Consider the following 20,626-nt stretch of genomic DNA (forward strand, 5'->3'; position numbering starts at 1 on the left):
CACTCCCTTTGCTGCTTTCATCCTGTTTTTTGTTACATTTATATAATTACTTTATTTGACAACAGGAATCCTATCCTTTCATTGCGGGACTTTCTGCATCGCCACAGCTTCTCCAGATTGCTTTCTGATAATGTTCCTAAATCTTGGCAAATCCTTTTAGTTTGTAACTGTAAATACATAGTTGTTCTGAATAATCCCACTGTATATTCATTTTCTTTAAAGACTGGACTCTAGAGAATTTTGCTTGACTGTTGTTACCAAGGAAGAGAGGCATCATTTCCCTTTACTTATGTTGTCTAAATTTTAAAAGAACAACTGTGGGCATACATAATACAATATTAGATTTAGCCTTGCACTACAATGCAGAATGTGCAGATATATTACTGCACACGTCTAATTTGCACAATATACTATACAGCATTTTTATGAGAAAACTGATTTTTTTTTTTAACCAAGAATCATTTTATTTCTTCAATACTGCCACAGAATACGATGGTGAGTGGATTAGCAAACCCCTAGGTAAAAGCACATTAGCTGTGCTTTTCAAGTATGATTGATTTCAATCATGCAAAAAGATATGGGGTCGGATGTAATGCAGAACAATTCCTGCGGCCGTGCGGGATGCCGGCTGAACTCAGAGATGTTTTTCAAAGGGCATTTACGTCAGTGGTTCCCAACCTCAGCCCTCAAGTGCCCCCAACAGTTCACGTTTTCCCAGGGCTGGTGCAAGCCCTGTTAGCACCCAAGGCGACCCCCCGTCCGCCCCCTCTCCCCAACGGGCACTGATCGCCCGGGGGGGTAGCGGATTGCCGCTAGACTACTCCGGGGGGGGGGGGGGGTAGGTGTTGGGGAGGGGGGGCTGCTACAGGGGAGGGGGGACTGCGGGTGCTGTCCAGCCGGGGGGAGGGGGGGGGACTGCGATCGCTGTCCAGCCGGGGGGAGGGGGGGGGACTGCGATCGCTGTCCAGCCTGGGGGGAAGGGGGGACTGCGGGCACCGTCCAGCTGGGGGGAGGGGGGGGGACTGCGATCGTTGTCCAGCCTGGGGGGAAGGGGGGACTGCGGGCACCGTCCAGCTGGGGGGAAGGGGGGTTGCAGGCAGCTAAGTGCTGACTATGTGGCGGGGGCTGGGGTGGCCCCCGCCCACCGCCGAACACTGCCGCTGGCCTGGCTGCTGATGACCAGGCAGAGGCAGCAAGTTTTACACGGGGGTTCCAGCGGGTGGGAGGAGGGATATCACTAACCTGCTTGGCAGATCAATGCTGCTGCAGCTTCTCCTTCCTCCGGCTCTCCTCTGCGGTAGCTGGCCTGCAGCTCACTACCGCCCTCCAGTGGCCGGCGCCCTAAGCAAATGCCTAAACCTGCCTAGTGGTGGCACCGGCCCTGCGTTTTCCCGGTCTGCACACAGAATCGTTATTGCAATAATTAGCTCCACCTATGGATCTTTTAAAATGTGTCAATGAATAATGAGCGCACCTGTGCAACAGCCAGGTGACCTGGAAAACGTGAATTGTTGGGGGTACTTGCAGACCTAGGTTGGGAACCACTGTTTTATATGGTATGGTTTGGCCTCAGATTTCAGCGGGCATTCTGCAAGGACGTCGGCCTCGCACTGGATTACATCCGGCTCATGGAGTACTGTAGTTTAGTGTTCTCTAAATGTCCTGCTAGATCATTCTTGATGATAGAATATAAGTACTAACTCTTTTTATGACTGTATTACCTAAGCACTAATCAAAAACTTGGTTATGGGGTATATTTGCTAAAATGTGAACCTTGGCACTTTTGGGACCGACATACACTTTTACTAATACTGCTGATTTAGGTGTGGTATATTAGGTCGATAATGTCTAGCCATACCAAATACCAAAAGGTCTCCAAGCTCAAGGTCTACAGTAGAAATAGTCGACACGATTAGGTCGATGCAAGTTTTTTCACGTTTTTATTTGTGTCAGTGGCGACACCTGAGCAGATGGACTCACAAGCAGTGTATCATGTTCCCTTGCAAGGCTTGCTTCGATCACCATGCTACGGGTCAGGTGGAAAAGGTTCATAAAATGTAAAAAAAAAAGGCCCCAAAACCCTTGCTGACTAATTCATGTTCCTACCATAGCCATGCAAAATGCCACCGGCGGAGACACGTTAACACAAGAGAGTATCACAGATCCCATTTGTTATCGCATCCCCCCCCCCCCCAAAAAAGGACTATAATTGGACAGCCCTATAATGACCATCGGGCTAAAAATGGATAATAGACCAATTTTTTTGCCTGAAAAAATTATCTCATGTAATGGAATACTGGTCTATTTTCACCAATTGTTATCAACTTAAAATAGATCTATACCGATGTTGTGTATCAGGTTCTAAAACAAATATTCCTAACAGATTATTTTTTTAGACAAGCTTTTAAATGTTAGTAAATGTGTGTTTTAGCACTGGAAACACACCATCATTTTAGATTGATTTCGATTGATTTAAAATGATTAAAAATGTATGAACATTTAGTAAATATACCCCAAGAATTGAAAAGAACATTTTTTATGTGTCATATATCTCACATCTATGTGTGTGTTTCCCTTTAGTGATTCTGGACCACTCCGCATTGCGAAGACCCCATCTCCACCTGAAGAGGTGCCTCAGTTACCTAGCCCAGTAGCAAGTCCCAATCATACATTAGCACCAGTCTCATCACCTGGACCAGCACGGCCTAAATCTCCATCGCAGGTATGTAGAATCTCAAACTGTGTAAAATATTACCATGCCTTTTATTTAATGACTAGATGATTCATTGCGCCCTACGGATGCTGTTCACACTGGCGTAAGGTGCTGCCTGTTTAACCTGTGAACGCAGGGTGAGGGTAGGGTGCTATGGGTGGGGGTGGGGGAGTGGCGGTGGGGTGTGGGTGGAGATGCTGGTGGGAGGGGGTGCAGGCGGAGATGCTGTGGTGGGAAGGGGTGGGGGCAGAGATGCTGCCGAGAGATCGGGGGGGGGGGGGGGGGGGGGGGGCGGGTGGAGATGCTGCCGGGATATGGGGGAGAGGGTGGTGGTGATAATTGTAATTCTACCGGGGATTGGTGGGTGTGTGGTGAGATTAAAGGAGGTGCGAACATGGATACACTCGTGATGTTGGGGGCGGTGGAGATGCTGCTGGGTCGGGGGGGGTTTCAGACGAAGAAGCTGCCGAGAGAGTGGGGGGTTGCAGACGGAGATGCTGCTGGAGATGCTGTCGGGAGCGAGGGGGGGGGGGCGGATGGAGATGATGCCATTAGGGGGGGGTGCGGACATGCAGTTAAAGTTTTAAGGGTACCACCGGTAGTGCTGGCGTTAAAGTTTTGAGGGTACCGTGAGTCCTGGCGTGAGTGGAGGTAGTAGGCGGCTGCAGTTGTGGGTGTCAGTGTCCCAGGAGCTTGCTGTTCGCGGCCGGGGGGGTTGACGCCTGCAGTGTATGGAGCGTGCTCTTGCGTCAGTTCCCACGAGACTCTGAGGCTGTGTAGTCTGGTACCTGCGCGACTTCCCATGAGACTACCGGAATTGCAGGGACCGGACAAGGGGATGCCGCTGACGTGGTAGATGTAGGTCTCGGCGGTATTTAATATATGTGCTGGTGTGAAATGTGGAAATGTGAGTAGCGGGTGTGCAGGTAGCCAAGCCACATCTGTGTATCTGGATGCTGTATGTATAACGTTGGGCGGGGGCGTAGTTCACTGGCTGACTCCGCCCAGCGTTATACACACACTCCCAGATTGAGTTACAGATCTGGCTAAATATATAGGAGATGCCGAAGGAATTAGAGCTAAATAAGGACATACTTATAAGGTTTATTATTACCGGACTTGGACACCATCTCTATACCAGTGTTAAGGTCCATACACACTATAAGTTTATCTTTCCAATATGGCTGGTTGAAATGAAAATCTGGAAGTTTTTGGGAGCAAAGGACAATTGACCATTTGCTCCTTAACATGGAAAACAGACACAAATTGTTATTCAGACAAATTGGTTAAATCAATTTATGCAGATGACTGGTTTTGTCCATTTTCCAGCTTTTTGGGAGCAAATGGTTGATTGTAATTTGTTCCCAGAAATTGGAACCAGCCAGATTGGAAAGATAATATTATAGTGTGTATAGGCCTTTAAAATGATTAGTACATGGTTGGTGGATATTGATTATTCCCTGTACGGAAAGTTATTACTATTCTTTTATGGTAAGAGGCCTCATATACAGCAATGGAACACAGAGGTGGGCAATGCAGAACGACTTACCCAAATGCTTTGATGACATTTGATGCATAATAAATATGGCAGTTAGCTTCTCTTACAGGTCTGGATATAAAAAATATTTGGTTTGCAATAAATAACTGAAGTTGCATTTCCAATGCCACGGCAGTGGCGTCACAAAGGGGGGGGGGGGGGGGGGGAGGGGTGTGCAGCCTGCTTCCAGGTGTTACCCTTCCAGGGAGTGACACTAAGATTCTGACATTTCCGCGTTCATTCAACTAATGTGAGGCTTGTACGTGTGCAAGTGGAAGACCTGTGCCTCCCATAGATTTCAGACCAGATAACTCAACCATCATCATTAGTATTAGTAATTGCACCAGCCCCATTATAGGAGATACACTTGAAGAATGCTTCCCTCCAGAGGCAGAACTCTGGGAGGCAATGGAGTCATCTGCCGCCGGGCTCCTGCTCTCAAGGGGGCACCTCTCCACCACTGCCAGTTTAAAACCTTTAATTGAAAACCATCAAAATCGCTTCTGTGGCTGAGTTCTTAAATATCTCTCTCTCTCTCTCTCTGTGTATATATATATATATATATATATATATATATATATTTCATAACAGAATATATATATTTTGAATAACATTGTGTCATTGTGTGTGTGTGTGGGGGGGGTGGGCACCGATATTCATCTTGCCTCCGGGCAACTGGGACAAACTTACGCCACTGCTTCCCTCCTCCATACACATGTCTCAGAATCGCACAGAACAGTTCGGACACGCCCATGACACGCCCTTGACTCACAGTGGTTCTGTGTCGCTGCTTTGCTGCCTCCCAGTTCCCACCACTGAAGAGATATTCGTGCGGCCCCTATGCTGGTTATGCATGGCATTTTGTTACAAGAACATCTTTGCATGAATTGCAGTATTCAGGAGTAATTTGTAATATGTGATTGCTGTTTCTCTTACCAAGTTTTCTGAGTTATATTTGGTGAGTTGCTTTATTATTTAAATCTATATGGAACATTTGTAAGATGAGCATGTGTAGAAATAGGACTTTTACTGTATACTTTACTGTATTCTGCTTTATTTCAGTAGCTTCCTCTTTAAAAATATGTTCTGCTATTAGACGTAGTATAATAACTGCTATGCGTCATATTTTACCTTTGGGATGTTATTTTATGCGTGGATTACTTAGGACATGTTTATGGTTCCCATATGCTCTGTTTGTCACTTATCAATGCATTATTCTAATTGGCCTGATTTATAGTACTGCAGTCTGTTGCATTCCAGCTACTGTACCATGTGAATACCAGTAGATTAGGTTTCATCGCTTAGTTTACAGTAGCATAATTCAATATTTACTGATATTCTGGTTTTACATTTTCTTTTCTACATTACCATCTAATACTAATACCTGCTTATATGGAAGTATAAATACATATTAAACCAAACGGTGTGGCCGTAACTAGCTGTGTGCCAGTAGTGCCTCGCACACAGCGCAGAACCATGAGCAGCAGCATCATCAATGCCCCCCACCACCCCAATTCTCCTGCTGCTGCACCTGCACGAGTTCCATGATTCACAGGTATTTAGGGGGTGGGGCATAATGCCGAGAAGTTCCCGTCCCGATCAGTAGATTAGACAGATCAGTACAACTTGCTTTAAGTATATAATTTACTTGTATGCGTTATGTATTAGTGGTATGTTAATGTCAGTGTTTTTTTGGCTTAGGGTTAAGAATGCACCTCTGGCCAATTAGGTGGGGTCCATCCTTAAAAGCAGTTTAAGGCACAGATCAAAAAGGCATGTGCATGAAAGGGCAAAAAGCCTTTTAGTTAGAGAACCTGGGTATTTTTAAGTAACTCTAATTATTAAAAGGGTTACAGCTAGAGACATAGGTACAGCATATCTATAGTGGAACATCTGTGGATGCAGCAAATATGTAACATTATGTTAATGCTGCATGAGACATCTGAGGGAAAAATACTGCAAGTCCGATTGTTGCATCCTTAGAAGCAACATCACATTACTGCGAGCCCACTGGCATCTTAGTAGCCCTGAGGTTTTTTGACCTTCGCAATGTCGTAGGCAAGGCCAGGAAATCCCACCAGCAAGCACCCCAATCGCAAGAGTATGCAATAGGGAGGACTCAGGGTTAGGCTGCGGGGTGGGGGTCATGGGCATGTAGGGTGAGATACTAAAAGAATGAGGTTAGGGTTAGGCACTAAAGGGGGAGGGCCAGGGTTAAACACTAAGGGTGGAGGTTTAGGGATAAGCTGTGGGGGTGGGGTTTAGAGTTAGGCAATAACAGGGATGGTTAGGGTTAGGCTGCATGTGTGTGTGTGTGTGGGGGGGGTTTAGCATGCAGGTAGGGAGGGTTAGGGTTAGAACTTAAGTATATTTTACCCAGCCTCTGTTGGGGTCCTGTTCAGCGCAATGCCACGGTTGTTCTTTTGACCACCGTCATCCCATCCGCCAGTCACGCGTACTGAATTCTGCTAGAGATGAGGCAAGGTACAGGTCAGAGGTAGAGCTAAAATGTATATATGAGATTTGAGCTGTATGAAGGGGTGGTGCGGTTGAGGGCTATATAGGCTACAGTATGCTAAGTAACTTTGATGAGCTTTTGGAAGACTCGTGGAGCCAGCATAGGTATTTGCAGAAGATGCAGCAGATATAATTGGGCCAGATGTATCAAGCTTCAAAAGTGATAACATGGAGAGTGATAAACAGCCAGCCAATCAGCTCCTGTCTGCCATGTCACATGCAGGGTTTGAAAAATAACAGGTAGGAGCTGATTGGCTGGCTGTTTATCACTCTTTATTTTATCACTTTTGAAGCTTGATACATCTGGCCCATAGGGCAGTGACAGCATTTAAAATAGATTAAAACAGGGATAGATACCTGAGGTGGTTTTCTGATAACTAGAGATCCCACACTTTGTTAATGACACCTTCCCCCTAAACAAAATTGACCTGCTGAACATGTAGGTCATTTTTAGCTACTGTGTATAGCCAACAACCTGCATGTTCAGCAGGTTCTAGTGATGTAATTGAACAATATCATTTACTGATATTGTTCAGTGTGTATGCTCAATTTAGTCACCAGTGGCTAAATAATTAACATGGCCCTTGAGAGGGATCCTGGATGGGTGCCCGATAGTCTGGATCCCGACAGTCATTAGCCCAACGTCGGGATCCCGACTCTTTAAACCCACACACTCGGGGTCCCAACAGCCACCGGCTAGTCTCCCTCATGGGGGTCCACGACCTCCATGGAGGAGAATAGAATAGGTGGCGAGTGTAGTCAGCCACTGTGCCCCAAGCGTGGTGAGTGCAGCGAGGCCCCCCGCTGTCTGAGTCCGGGCAGTCAGGATCCCGACGTCGGGCTAATGACTATTGGGATGCCGACTGTCGGGCTCCTATACCACACCCCCTTGAGAGGTGGTGAAACTCACCTCCCTCTCCTATTAGGTGGAGCCGGTACTAAGATGTCTGGTGACCCCTACAATCTATATATGTTAGGGCACTACCTCCCATACACTTTAATGGAACATTGTGTGACATAAAAGGGGAGTTGTCTCACAAGCAATGGGCATAGCCAAACAATAGTACCCCCAACTAAAATGATGCCCTACAGTAACACATTCTTGTTCACATTACACCACATACTAGTGCCCCTTGCTCACACAATGCCTACAGTAGTGCTCCTTTCAAATAATGGCACACTCTTACCCACCTCCAAAGGAGAGGGACTGGAGGAGGTAGTGCCAGGGAGGGCAGCCAAGTCAATCTCTGTGTTTCTGTAGCTCCGTATACACCACTTATTGATATGGGTGGCGTCAGTGGGTGGTGAACAGCAGGGTAACTAGTCCTAGTCCTAGGACAGGCTCCTGCTGCACTACCAGATAATGAAGGCAATAACTGCCTGCACTTTAATTTGTGGCCAGTCAAGACGGTCAGTGGCTGGGCAGCATGCCGAGTGTGGAGAGAAGTGACTGTCCTTCATAATCCTTCAATAGAGGTTGGGCAGCCATAGAGAAGCCTGTAGTGCCCACTGCTGATGAGTCTCCTTATGATCCTTACTAGTTACTGTGGCCGGACAAGGTGTACGGTTCTGCATTTTTCAAACCCACTATAGGCCCTGCATCCTGGTGGCTCTGGTACAGATTGAGTAGTGTGACACTAGGACTGTGGTGTGCATAGGATGCAATTTTAGAAAAAAATCTAAAAGTCACTAAGTTACATTGGAGTACTGAGGCTATCTGCATGAGGACACGTCTCTTCTTTATTTTGGGATGATTCAGGTTGGTTGCGAAATCAATCTCCTTCTTTAATGGACAACAAAACCATGTGCACTGCAGTTGGGGCAGATTTAACGTGCAGGGAGAGTTAGATTTGGGTGGTGTATGTTCAAACTGAAATTTAAATTGCAGTGAAAAATAAAGCAGCCAGTATTTACTCTGCACAGAAACAAAATAACTCACATAAATCTAACTCTCTCTATAAATGTTACATCTGCCCCACCTGCAGTGCACATGTTTTTTTTCCATTAAAGAAGGAGTTTGCTTTTGCAAACAAACCTGAATTCGGCCCTTAGTCAGATCAGGCTGTCACACAAAGGTTATAAATAGATCGGCTATAAATTACTATGGTCAGTTAATCATATTAAACCTTATTTTTAGATAATGAGTACACCAACAGAAGGATGTTAAATATTACCTCTAATTTCCTTTTACAGCTAAGAAAAGGCCCTCCTGTACCACCATTACCTAAGCTCACTCCATCCAAAGAACTGCAACAAGAAAATATTATTAGCTTCTTTGAAGACAATTTTGTCCCTGAGATCAATGTGACGACCCCTTCACAGGTAGGTGGTGTGTGTTGTCTAGATAGATAGATAGATAGATAGATAGATAGATAGATAGATAGATAGATAGATCTTAACAAAGGTCCAGACAGAGGACCAAACGTCGATGTGATTCCTGCCATTGTAATGATTTTAAAATAAAGAATACTTTATGAAGACTGGCGAGTGCACTCCTGAACTATATATTTTAGAGGCGATATGCTCGGAACTCCTAGAGCAAATTGCAATGAGTTGAATGATATCCGGTGCCTTCCTAAATTAAATACAACACTCCCTATGCTAAGACAACACAGAGGGAGTGTTGTATCTCATATGTGTAAGTCCATGAGTGCCGCCTCTCTCTCTCTCTTTTTCTCTCTCTCTCTCATAAATGAACTGGCTTTCTCAGGCTTCTATGCAAGAGCACCAAGAAGGGTATGAGCAGGGTAGTAGGTACACAGGCCCAGCCTTGTCTGGCGGAGGAGGAATGCCCCCTTAAGCACATGCATAGTCCTTTTAGTAAATGTTTTCAGCAGAAGACAGGGCCATACCCAGGGTTTGGTTGTGACCCCTCTAACACCCCATGTGCTCAGTTTTTCTCCATGACCCTGCTTAGATGCTTCTTTTCCCCAGTCTGCATAAGTTTGCATTTGCACACGTTTATTGTAATCTGCCTAAACAAGAGCTCCCCATCCCACTGGTGTTCTATTTAATGAAAATACATTTAAATACTAGTTCCACGCAGGTCTGCAAGCCTGGTGCTACTTGCACAAGATACATTATGCCAACTAGCACAATACTCTGCACCAGCCCCACTATGTACAGATTCTGTGATTACCAGATAAATCAGTGGTATTACAGGTGGGGGAGGGGGGTCATGGCTAACAATATGTTGGTTCCTGCTCAGTTGCAGGAGACTGATGCTGCATTGCAACATTATGTGCAGCCCCCAGCTCCAGTCACCATACAGACAATCAGTCTCTGGGGCAGCCTATTTCTCCCGGACCCCCGGAGTGATGGAAACATGGTTCAGGGAGCATAGCCACTACCTCCTGCCGAGCCATTCCCCCATCCTAAGAAGCCACGCCCCTAAGTTGTAAGCGCAGTACCGGGTGGGAGGGGGTAAGTGACGCCACGGAAATCAGAGAGTTTACATCGATTTTACAGAAAAGTCTACTGGTTAGGTTTCTAAGTTTGCTGAATTGTTGATCAGTGTTTCATCTTCCCCTCTGTTCCTACTTTATATACAATATATCCCCATAATAACCTTTTCCTGTTTGCATAAAAGACGCACATACTGTACTTTTGGTCATGAATAGTCCTGAACTGTAATGGCCAGATTATCTAAGATCCAAAAGTGATAAAATAGAGAGTGATAAACAGCCAGCCAATCAGCTCCTACCTGCCATGTCACAGACTGTAGGGCCAGATTATCTAAACTTCAAAAGTGATAAAATGGAGAGTGATAAACAGCCAGCCAATCAGCTTCTACCTGCCATGTCACAGACTGTGTTTGAAAATGTCAGACAGGAGATGATTGGCTGGCTGTTTATCACTCTTCATTTTATCACTTTTGAAGCTTAGAGAATTGGCCCTAAATGAGAAATGAGCATACTGTATGTAGTTAGAAATATGGCAGCCGGGCACAAATACAAGGATGATCTACATACTGTACATGGGTATGTTGGCCGCGTGGTTTAAGATGGATATTTTATATTTACTTTATCTTTGTAGAATGAAGCTGCAGAAGAGAAGAAAGAAGAATCTTTGCTAGATCTTGACTTTGATCCTTTCAAACCAGAAATGATATCAGCAGGGATAACACAATCTCATTCTCCGATGTCCCAGGTATGTGTGTATGGTTCATAAAAATATTAATTTGCAATTAAGCAAAGGTCACACAAATATTTGCAGGAAAGTAGCATAAAATGAAGGGTAAGTAGTCTCATATTAGTGATAGAGTAACATTGCTGTCTATATAGAAGAGTTACGGGGTGGCAAAACGTGGCAATCTCATGTCATATATTCAATGCAGTGATCTAAGACATACATGAAAAACAATAATGTACAGTATGACGTCATGATTTCCCACTGTTAGCTGCATAGGTAGCCTTCTGTACGGGCAGCAATGATGATTAGTCTAATGATCGGACGAAAACATTTCCGCAGGATGCAAGTAACAGATTGCTCTCGGTTTTTCATAGAATTACAATTCCCCAAACGCAGTTGAAGAAAATATAACAAAATGGGGGGAAAAAGAAGAAGAAAAAAAATCACTAGACAATATAGTATTAAATCATTTTATATTAATTCAGCAGCTTGTTATCGAGGCCCTTACATTTTTCTACATTTTTCCTTTGGTCCAGGGGCATAGTCCCCCATAGTCCCCCTCCCATGCAGTATGTAGTGTGGGGCATGTGTTCCCCAATGGCAATGATGCAGGAATTTACCCCCTCAAAGACAGTCATAGCCGCATGCTACAGCTCCAGCCAGCCAGGAGGTATGTGGGGCAAACATTGGCTCATTTACGAGCATAATGGCTAAGCTGCAAAATATTTTTCATACACAGGTTTAGCCAAGTTCATAGTGGGTACATTGCAGCTGCCCCTTTAGTGGCCATAGTCGCACCTGTGACTCAGGGTGCTGGGCTGCGTGCTAGTGGTTTTTCAGTTAGTCATGGGTGTGACCTCAAAACTGTTTCCTTCACTTTTTGGAGAGGGTCAGAACACCCAAGCCCCCAGCACAGCTTTTGCACTGTACTAGATGAATTAGAGAACACATCTCAGGCTTCAATATGAAAAGAAAACAAATGTGAATATGACTGTGTGTTACTCCTTCCCCATCCTCTCCCCACACCTTAATAAGGGCTAGATTCTCTAAGCTTCAAAAGTGATAAAATGGAGAGTGATAAACAGCAAGCCCATCAGCTCCTACCTGCCATGTCACAGACTGTGTTTGAAAAATGTCAGGTAGGAGCTGATTGGCTGGCTGATTATCAATCTCCATTTTATCACTTTTGAAGCTTGGAGAATCTGGCCCAATATCACTAACTCACCCCTGCCTATATTCTGTATGGAAGACTCCTATGAAGCAGTATCATAATGAACCCTGTCCCTCTATGGATTTAATAAAATGGCCCCTAGATTAATGGCATTAGGCTCTGCTGCTAGGTGTGGAGCCAGGGTTAAATAATTAGCCTAGTGCATGTTCAATATAAACTTTTCCATTATTAATAAGAATCAGTACCAGGGATTTGGCTGTAATTTTATAATAGAATAAAATCTTTATTAAACTACAAATGCACAATGGGGCAGTACGGATGGTGTAATGGTTAGCATTACAACCTCGCAGCACTGAGGTCATGGGTTCAATTCCCACCATGGCCATAACTGTGCAGAGTTTGTATATTCTTCCCATGCTTGCGTGGGTTTACTCCAGGTACTCCGGTTTCCTCCCACATATATACTAGTAGGTTAATTGGGTTCCAACAAAAGTATCCCTAGAATGAATGTGTACATGTGGTAGGGAATATAGATTGTAAACTCCACTAAGGCAGGGAATGATGTGAATGTTCAAATATTCTCTGTAAAGCGCTGTGGAAAGGTGCGCTATATAAATAATTGGTAAAAAATAAATTATCACTCTATATTTTTTTAACAATTATACATTGGGCCTAATTCAGGTTGCGTTGTAATTTTGCAAATAATTGCAAAACTCCCAGTGATGCCATTGCAAAATCTTATAGTCGTGTTGCTATTGAGATTTGCTATACACTGTAGTGTTCGCATGTGAAGGGTAGCCCCCTGGCTGTGCAGCTGAGCTGTAAAGCCAGTCACAAGGCTGCCATCTTTCTGGTTGCAGAAGCTAAACAAGACATAGGGGTTTATTCTAGTTCATTCTTTCTGACAAAATCCTTCTTAGATGGACAAAACCATGTGCACTGCAGGGGGGCAGATGAAACATGTGCAGATAGAATTAGATTTGGGTGAGTTATTTTGTTTCTGTGCAGGGAAAATACTGACTGCATGATTTTACACTTCAATATAGATCTCACTTTGAAGAAAAACCCCACCCAAATCTAATTCTCTCTGCACAAGTTACATCTGCCCCCCTGCAGTGCACATGGTTTTGTCCATCTAAGAAGGATTTTGTCAGAAAGAATGGACTAGAATAACCCCCATAGTTTCCCCCGGCTCACTGAATAGTATTAGTAACCAATCTTGAACACTACATGATAATAGAATTCAGAGATATTGGTTACATATACCTGCGCACGTCAAGGCTTCTCTGTATATTGGGGGTCCCTAGTGCTATATCTAGGTGCAGGGTGCGGCACCCCAAAAAAGTAGCATAAGCTAGGAAGCCCAGTGCGGCACACCAGTGAAAAACTATAGTGTTAATAAATATTAGTGGTAAGAAACTGAAGCTATGTATAGAGAGAGAGAGAGAGAAAAAAAAAATTAAATATAATTAAAATATTAAAGAAATAGTGTTAGTGAGGAAAAGAAAAAAAGTGTTAATAAAATGTAAGGGCGTGCTGCAGTAGAGCAACCCAGCCCAACCAGTCCAGGGGCACCGCACCCCACACCACTGTTAGCCTAAATTGGGTCTACGATTAACCAGCAAGAAACCACATGATAATGGCTCCTTACTTGATATATCCAAACTAAGAACTACCTACCTTGGTCGCAGAAGCTGCATGTGGCATCACACAGTCACCCGCCTGCGTTGTCTGGACCATGTCTCCACATTGCCGTGTCAATGCCCTTGCAACACCCCCACCCCCCCCCACACCCCACCGGCCCTTAGCAGGCAGTTGCATTTTTCTAAATGCGACCTCAGTTTTAAGGATCGCGCTACCACGTGTGGGCATTCACAGATTAATGATAATCACATAATAGCAATTTTCATTAGTCTACATCTGTTACTGAATTAGGCCACTATTCTGACTTTTGTACAATTATTGTTGAAATGTATATAGTCATCTTGATAAATGCTGAACATTGTCATAGCAGCATAAAAATATTAAAATAAGCAGCAGTCTACAGTATGTTTCATTAAATTTCGCTAAATTTCCAGCACAGAATGTACCTTGACATTTAGAAACTCTTGAAATTAACAGAGTTTGATAACAGATCTTGTCTTTATTTTATTATAAATTCTTCCCGGAGGTTAGAGGTTACACCTGTCTTCTCTCTCTAACTCCAAAGAACAGCCATTCCACAAAGTAGCAGCACTATTCACCCTGGTGCCCTCCTAGATTCACTCATGTGTTCCAATGTATACTATCTTGATGAAGGCGGCAGCCACTCCACTTTAGATTTCTCTCTTCCCTGAGCTAGCCCCTAAAGATGCTTGTTATTTGTCACATTTGGTACATGTAGGGGAAGGATGTACTTCAGATTTTGGAAAACGTAAAGATTAGAATCTGGGAGACTAGAGTAACAGTCTGAAGCCAAAAGTAAAGATTTGTTGAGTTTGAATCTGCTTTGCAAGCACATGCTTACACTCAGTTGTGGAGCATGTACAGTGTGGACACATACACGTGCATATGCAAAACTAAGTTTCGGTCCTATACGTTTTATTTCCATCCAGATGAGGAACAATAAATGACGACTGCATGATTTTTACTGGCTATATTTCCAATCTAAGCAGCTCAATACTAGCCAACATTTCCTGCAGCCATCAGCAGTTTTATAGTCAGGATTTACAGTATTTTATAAATATACAAGATGCGATCAACATTGTACTTTATTTAATGTTCAATATTTCCAATCTCAGGACATCAGAACATAATTGTTCATTATGAATCTCTTTGAAACGTACATTTAGGTTACCCAACCAGAACATCACTTGACCTATCATGTCATCCCAATAACTGGGCAATACATTGTGTGCAGCCAGGCTGCCGTATGTCTCATTTGATTTTGGTCAAAGGTTGGTGTTGAAAAATGACTTAGTAGATTTCCTGCAGAGAAATGGCTGGTTTTATGGTTTTTGTCTCTGAATAGGCTCACTCCTCCTGAATTGGACACTTTAGTGTAACTACCATAATGAAGAAAATTATATGGTACTGTACTCTAAATGGAGAAATGCCTGATAAATTTAAAGTAAAAATGTATGGACTTGATATAGTAAAGGCTGTAATTCAAAGTGATGGTGTAACCGTGCTCTTATACTGCGGTGTTTGGAAGGGGCTGCCGAACCAGAGTAGTCCAGACTCCCAAGAAAGTAGCAATATATTAACAGGGTGTCGGCACTCTCCTTCCCTCTAAGGGCCGTATTCAATGAGAATATTGACGGCGTGCAGCGAATCCTGTTTAGGATTCGCTGCACACTCGCCACTGCCCGCCGTGTTCCGGAGCCTCGCTGTCCCCCCTATTCAATGTCGCTGGGGCTCGCTGCCCCTGACAGCGAGTGTGAAGCCCTGCAGGGAGCCTGAGGATGGTGGCAGGCAGTGAGATGGAAGTCTCCCTGCCTGCCCCAGAACGTATGTGGGGGGGAGGTGGGCTCCCCGGGAGCCAGGCAGCACAGGCTGCCCCCCCGGGAGAGCCAGCAGGGGACCAGGTATTCACTGCACCTGATCGTGCATGTAATGATCGGGTGCAGTGAATATATGAATATCTAATGAGCGTCTCTCAGCTCCCGGCCCCCTGCTGGCTGCTCTGTGAAAAAAATATATATATTTTTTTAAATTAAATATATATTCATGTGCTATAAGCACATGAATAAAAATAGCATGCCCCTTCTCAGAATAAAATTCCTGATTTTTTACACCAAATGTAAAAAAACAACTTTATTTTAAAAGTTCACTTTCCACTTCACCATGAAAAGATGGCGATTTGCTACACGGTGAGGGACGGCGAAAATCACTTAGAAAGACGGCGAGAAGTGCACATTGAAAAGGGTGATTCGCTTTCTGACCCAAAAAATCACTTTGCAACGCGAAAATAGCACAAATTCGCCATGAAACAGGGCGAATTATCCTCATTGAATACTGCCCTATATATAATCTATACCGCACAACAAAAGATTACATTTAGAGGGAAGGAGAGCTCTTTTTTTGTTATTTATTCAATGTAATGCCAAGTTTTGTCTCCCGGTACTGTTCCTTTGTACGGCGCTGCGAAGCACTTGTGGCGCCTTATAAATAAAATTATAATAATAATATATAGGAAAAGGCTGGGAATGGATGAGAGAGAAGCATTCAGAGTTTTTGGTTAACACATTACTGCAGGACTATAGTATATTAAACTGAATGACATAGCAGATGTGAGGGTACTTATGTAGTATCTGGGCGTCCGATTTTGTGATTGTATGCCTTACCTTAAGGCATACAATCAGATGCAATGCGATGCGATGCGATGCGATTTTGCATAGGATTCAATGTTAAGAAGGTCCTGTTCATTTCCCCACTATCCAAGTGCTACATATATCCTGTGTCCAGTGTGACATGTAACCATTGTGTGACGGCATATATCCTGTGTCCAGCGTGACATATATCCATTGTCCAGTGTGACTACATATATCCAGTGTCCAGTGTGACAGGGGCTGTGTCCAGTGTACAGGAGCTGTGTACAGGGGATGTGTCCAGTGTACAGGGGTTGTGTCCAGTATACAGGAGCTGTGTACAGGAGCTGTGTCCAGTGTCCAGGGGCTGTGTCCAGGGTAACGGGCTGTGTCCATTGTCCAGGGGCTGTGTCCAGGGTGACGGGCTGAGTCCAGTGTCCAGGGGCAGTGTCCAGTGTGAAGGCTGTGTCCAGTGTACAGGAGCTGTGTCCAGGGGCGGTGTCCAGACGCTGTGTCGAGTGTGACGGCTGTGTCCATTGTCCAGGGGCTGTGTCCAGTGTGACGGCTGTGTCCAGTGTACAGGAGCTGTGTCCAGAGGATGTGTCCATTGTCCAGGGGCTGTGTCCAGAGTGACGGGCTGTGTCCAGGGGCAGTGTCCAGGGGCAGTGTCCAGTGTCCAAGGGGCTGTGTCCAGTGTGACAGGCTGTGTCCAGTGTAAAGTAAGAAAAATAAATAAAAGTAATAAATAAAATAAAAACACATTTTTGGAGGATGATGGAGGAGGAAATAGTGGGAGATCAGCAACCTGATAAAAGTGCTGAAGCTGCTACCCCCAGTCATGACAAGGCCGATACCTCTTTGTATTTGCTCTTTGGAGCATTTCTCTTTTTTTGGGATAGTTTATTAAACTGCCACCCTTTCTGCCCCTGCAGTGCCGCTCTGCCAGGTTGGAAGTGTAAGGTCCACATGTATGTGATGCCGACTGCTGTCGCTTAGCTTAGTCATCCAGCTACCTCGGTATACCCTTTTGGCCCAACTACAGTAAATGAAAACAATTTTGTAACCTGTAAAGTGATCAAAATTGACTAGAAATTAGTGGAAACTAATGTTATTGAGGTCAATAATACTTTAGGGGCAAAAACAGGCCCAAATTCTGTTATTTCAGCCATTTTTAGCATTTTTTCATAAAAATCCAGATCCAAAACCCACAAGGGTGGTTTTGCCAAAACCAATCCAGATCCAAAACACGAAGGGAGATCCAGATCCAAAACCCGAAAAAGTGGCCACCGCACATCTCTAGCTGTAATAGAGGAGTGTTTGGAAGCCACAAGTCTATCACTTGTTGGATTGTATAATGGTTTCCCATTCCTGTGCAGCTTCATTGACTTATGAGCCAAAGTTGAGCAGTGAAAGTCTCTTATGTCATGTGTCGCCTTCTATTGGATGCAACATTTTACATGTGAGCAGTTTTTACTGCTTACTTAGCACATAATAAATAGAGAAATAGACATCCTTGGTTTAGTTCTCTAAAAGTGTTATCAAATCAGCTTTAAGTTCAAACATTCAATACAATATTAGACTGTGACAAGCTCAGTCTATATATATATACAGTATGCATGTAACATAACTTTTTCGTATGCTGTCTTAATGTATTTCTATGTACAGTACTATTACAGTTTATCATTTTGCTTATTTTTCTCTCTCCCATTTTCAGACATTGCCATGGGATCTCTGGACGGTGAGACTACTACTTTTCCTTTAGTGCATTTAACTTGGACTGTTTTGGGAGGTAATAGAAGATGAGATACACTATAGGTTTAAACTGATAACCTGGAAATTTTGATCAAGCCAGCGTTCCCCTTTTTTTTATATTTTTGATTGACCCATCTACACTGTGGATGAGACATGAAAGGGCTGCAATTGCAAATAGCCTGATTTAGTACTAATGCCAGTGACCATGCAGAGATCTGTGAAGCATCAAACAGGAAGCTGCTTCAGCCGCTGTTTTTCCATCCACAGCCACCAATGTCATCTCAGTCATCCGGACTCACACTAGCCCTATACTAGGGGAAACTGATCCATATGCAACAGGCTTCCCTTCTCCCTATGCACAACTCAGAATAGCACAGAACTCAAGCTACACTCCCAACACACATACATCATGCCACCACAAGACAGTTGTGATCGCATTGTCTCCAACCACTTCCTGCCATGAAACGCTAATTTTACAGATACCCAGCTAAGACTGAGAATCACAGATACAGGTGGAGAGCTGGCGAAGAGAAGCTCCATCTGACGGAGACGCATGAGCGTCTTACACGCACGTTTGTCCGCCGGCGATGGGTGGCGGACTCCTTGTCCGTCTCCGCTTCAGGGAGAAGGGCAGGTTATGGGGGGTGCAGGAAGGCATCAGGGAGCAATGGGAAGGCGATAGAGAGCTCCATCTGAACGGGGTGCGTGGGCATCTCTATCGCATGCCCCTTCCGGCAGATGGCGGGGTCTTGCTGATGGCGATTCTATCACTAGCCCCTGGCTGAATGAGCTGCGCTCCATCTGCACCTACAAATTTTGAGATCTTTTGCTATTTGCTCTAGGGCAAATGTAAATCCTTTAATAGTGTATTTATCTCCCCAATACAAACTATGGCAATGAAATGTGATATAATTATGTTACTAAAAGTAATTGCATTACAATAATGATTTTCATTTTTGTCTTAACAGACTAACAATGAACTAGTACAGCCAGTAAGTGTATTTCTCAATTTGTGTTATCACACGTATCTTCCATTCACACCAGTTCCCTTTGTCTTCTAGTAGTTATTATAGTACTCATTTCTATGTTTTCATCGTTTCCATAATTTTTCTTATCTTTTTTTTTTCTCCTTACTTGTCTGTCTGCACAAAGCATGATTCACCAAAAAGTCAGTCATTGTGTAACCTGGTTATGGCTGAGACTTATACTTGTGGGTCAGCAGAAGATATATCAGAAAATGATGTAGCTGAGGATAGACTGGGGCTTGAGATTAGAACTGTCAGTGATAGGCAGGAGGTGTCAAATGAAGATGAAGGTTCGTCTTTTCAAAGAGAATTCATATCAGTGGACTCCAGTGAGGAGCGAATTGAGTCGCATGAGGATGAACAGTTGATGGATGAAGTGTTGAGTCAGGAGATAGTAACCTTGAGTTCTGATAACGTACTTGAAGATACACAATATCAAGAGGAAGACAATGGCATAGAAATGGAAAGCAATACAACAACATGTGTTGACACGTATGGCGAGGGACTAACAGACCTTCAAGAAAAATGTAGTGAGGATGAGTTTGAGGAATCTGACACTGATAAAACTTATGAGACAGATCACCATGATTTATCCACCAAAGAAGATGAAAAAGACATGGAGAGAACTGAGGTAGAAAGTGAAGTTAATCAAAATTTTGTGGGGCAAATGAAATATACATCTTACACAAGTAGGGTGCATTATAATGCTGTAGTATTTCAGGGATGTGACAGTCATTCAGATACTTTGGATAATGAGTGTGAGAGGGATGACTTTACACACCTTGATGCAAACAGATCAGAATATTTAATGGGTAATGAATCTAATTTTGAAGATAATATTAATGAAATACAGATCATTAATTCTCTAAATGAACCATGCCCTGTTAATATTGACCAACAGAACGAAAACAAAGTTGAAGGGGATATAAACATTTTAGAGGTTGATGTTAATAAAAATATTGACTTAGACACTGATCAGATATGGCCACCTAATTGGGAACCATCTTGTACAACAGATTCATGGGGCGAGTCATACATAACAGATTGCAGATCTCATGAATTCTGGAACGCAGATCAAAGCTCAGAAGCATTGAATACATTATGGTTCTCTGAAACCATTGATGACTTAGATAGCAAGGAACATACTTTAGTTGCTAGTGACAATGAGACAGTAGGAAGTATCTTCGAGAACCAAGCATGCAGTAATTGCTTTAAAGCAAATAAGGAAACTGATAGCTCCCAATCAAAGTTTCTAATGGGAAACTCAGGAAATCCTAGCTTTGAGTGTTCTTCTAGCCCAAGAGACAATGAGGCCAACAGCTCAGATTTATCAGAAGATGAAATTGCTAACCGGAGATATGGAGCGCTCTACACGGATATAGAGCATGATAAAGAAGAGGTATCTGCTTTCCCCAGTGTGTAGCTTAGTATAGATAGAATAAGCTCCTTATGTTATACTGGACCTTGTGCTTTACTCGCTTTTCACATTAT

General features: G+C 43.7%; 1 protein-coding gene across 1 annotated transcript in view; it reads left to right on the forward strand.

The window, feature by feature from the left end:
• AMPH (amphiphysin) overlaps nt 1-20,626 on the forward strand; it is a 187,111-nt gene that overhangs the window by 119,131 nt on the left and 47,354 nt on the right. The window contains exons 10-14 of the mRNA XM_083188470.1: nt 2,581-2,722; nt 8,961-9,089; nt 10,803-10,916; nt 18,073-18,096; nt 19,079-19,102. Coding sequence (XP_083044596.1) covers nt 2,581-2,722; nt 8,961-9,089; nt 10,803-10,916; nt 18,073-18,096; nt 19,079-19,102 — 433 coding nt within the window. The remainder of the gene's footprint in view (nt 1-2,580; nt 2,723-8,960; nt 9,090-10,802; nt 10,917-18,072; nt 18,097-19,078; nt 19,103-20,626) is intronic.

Source organism: Crinia signifera, chromosome 5 (assembly GCF_055691185.1).
Source record: "Crinia signifera chromosome 5, ASM5569118v1, whole genome shotgun sequence".
NCBI lineage: Eukaryota > Metazoa > Chordata > Amphibia > Anura > Myobatrachidae > Crinia > Crinia signifera.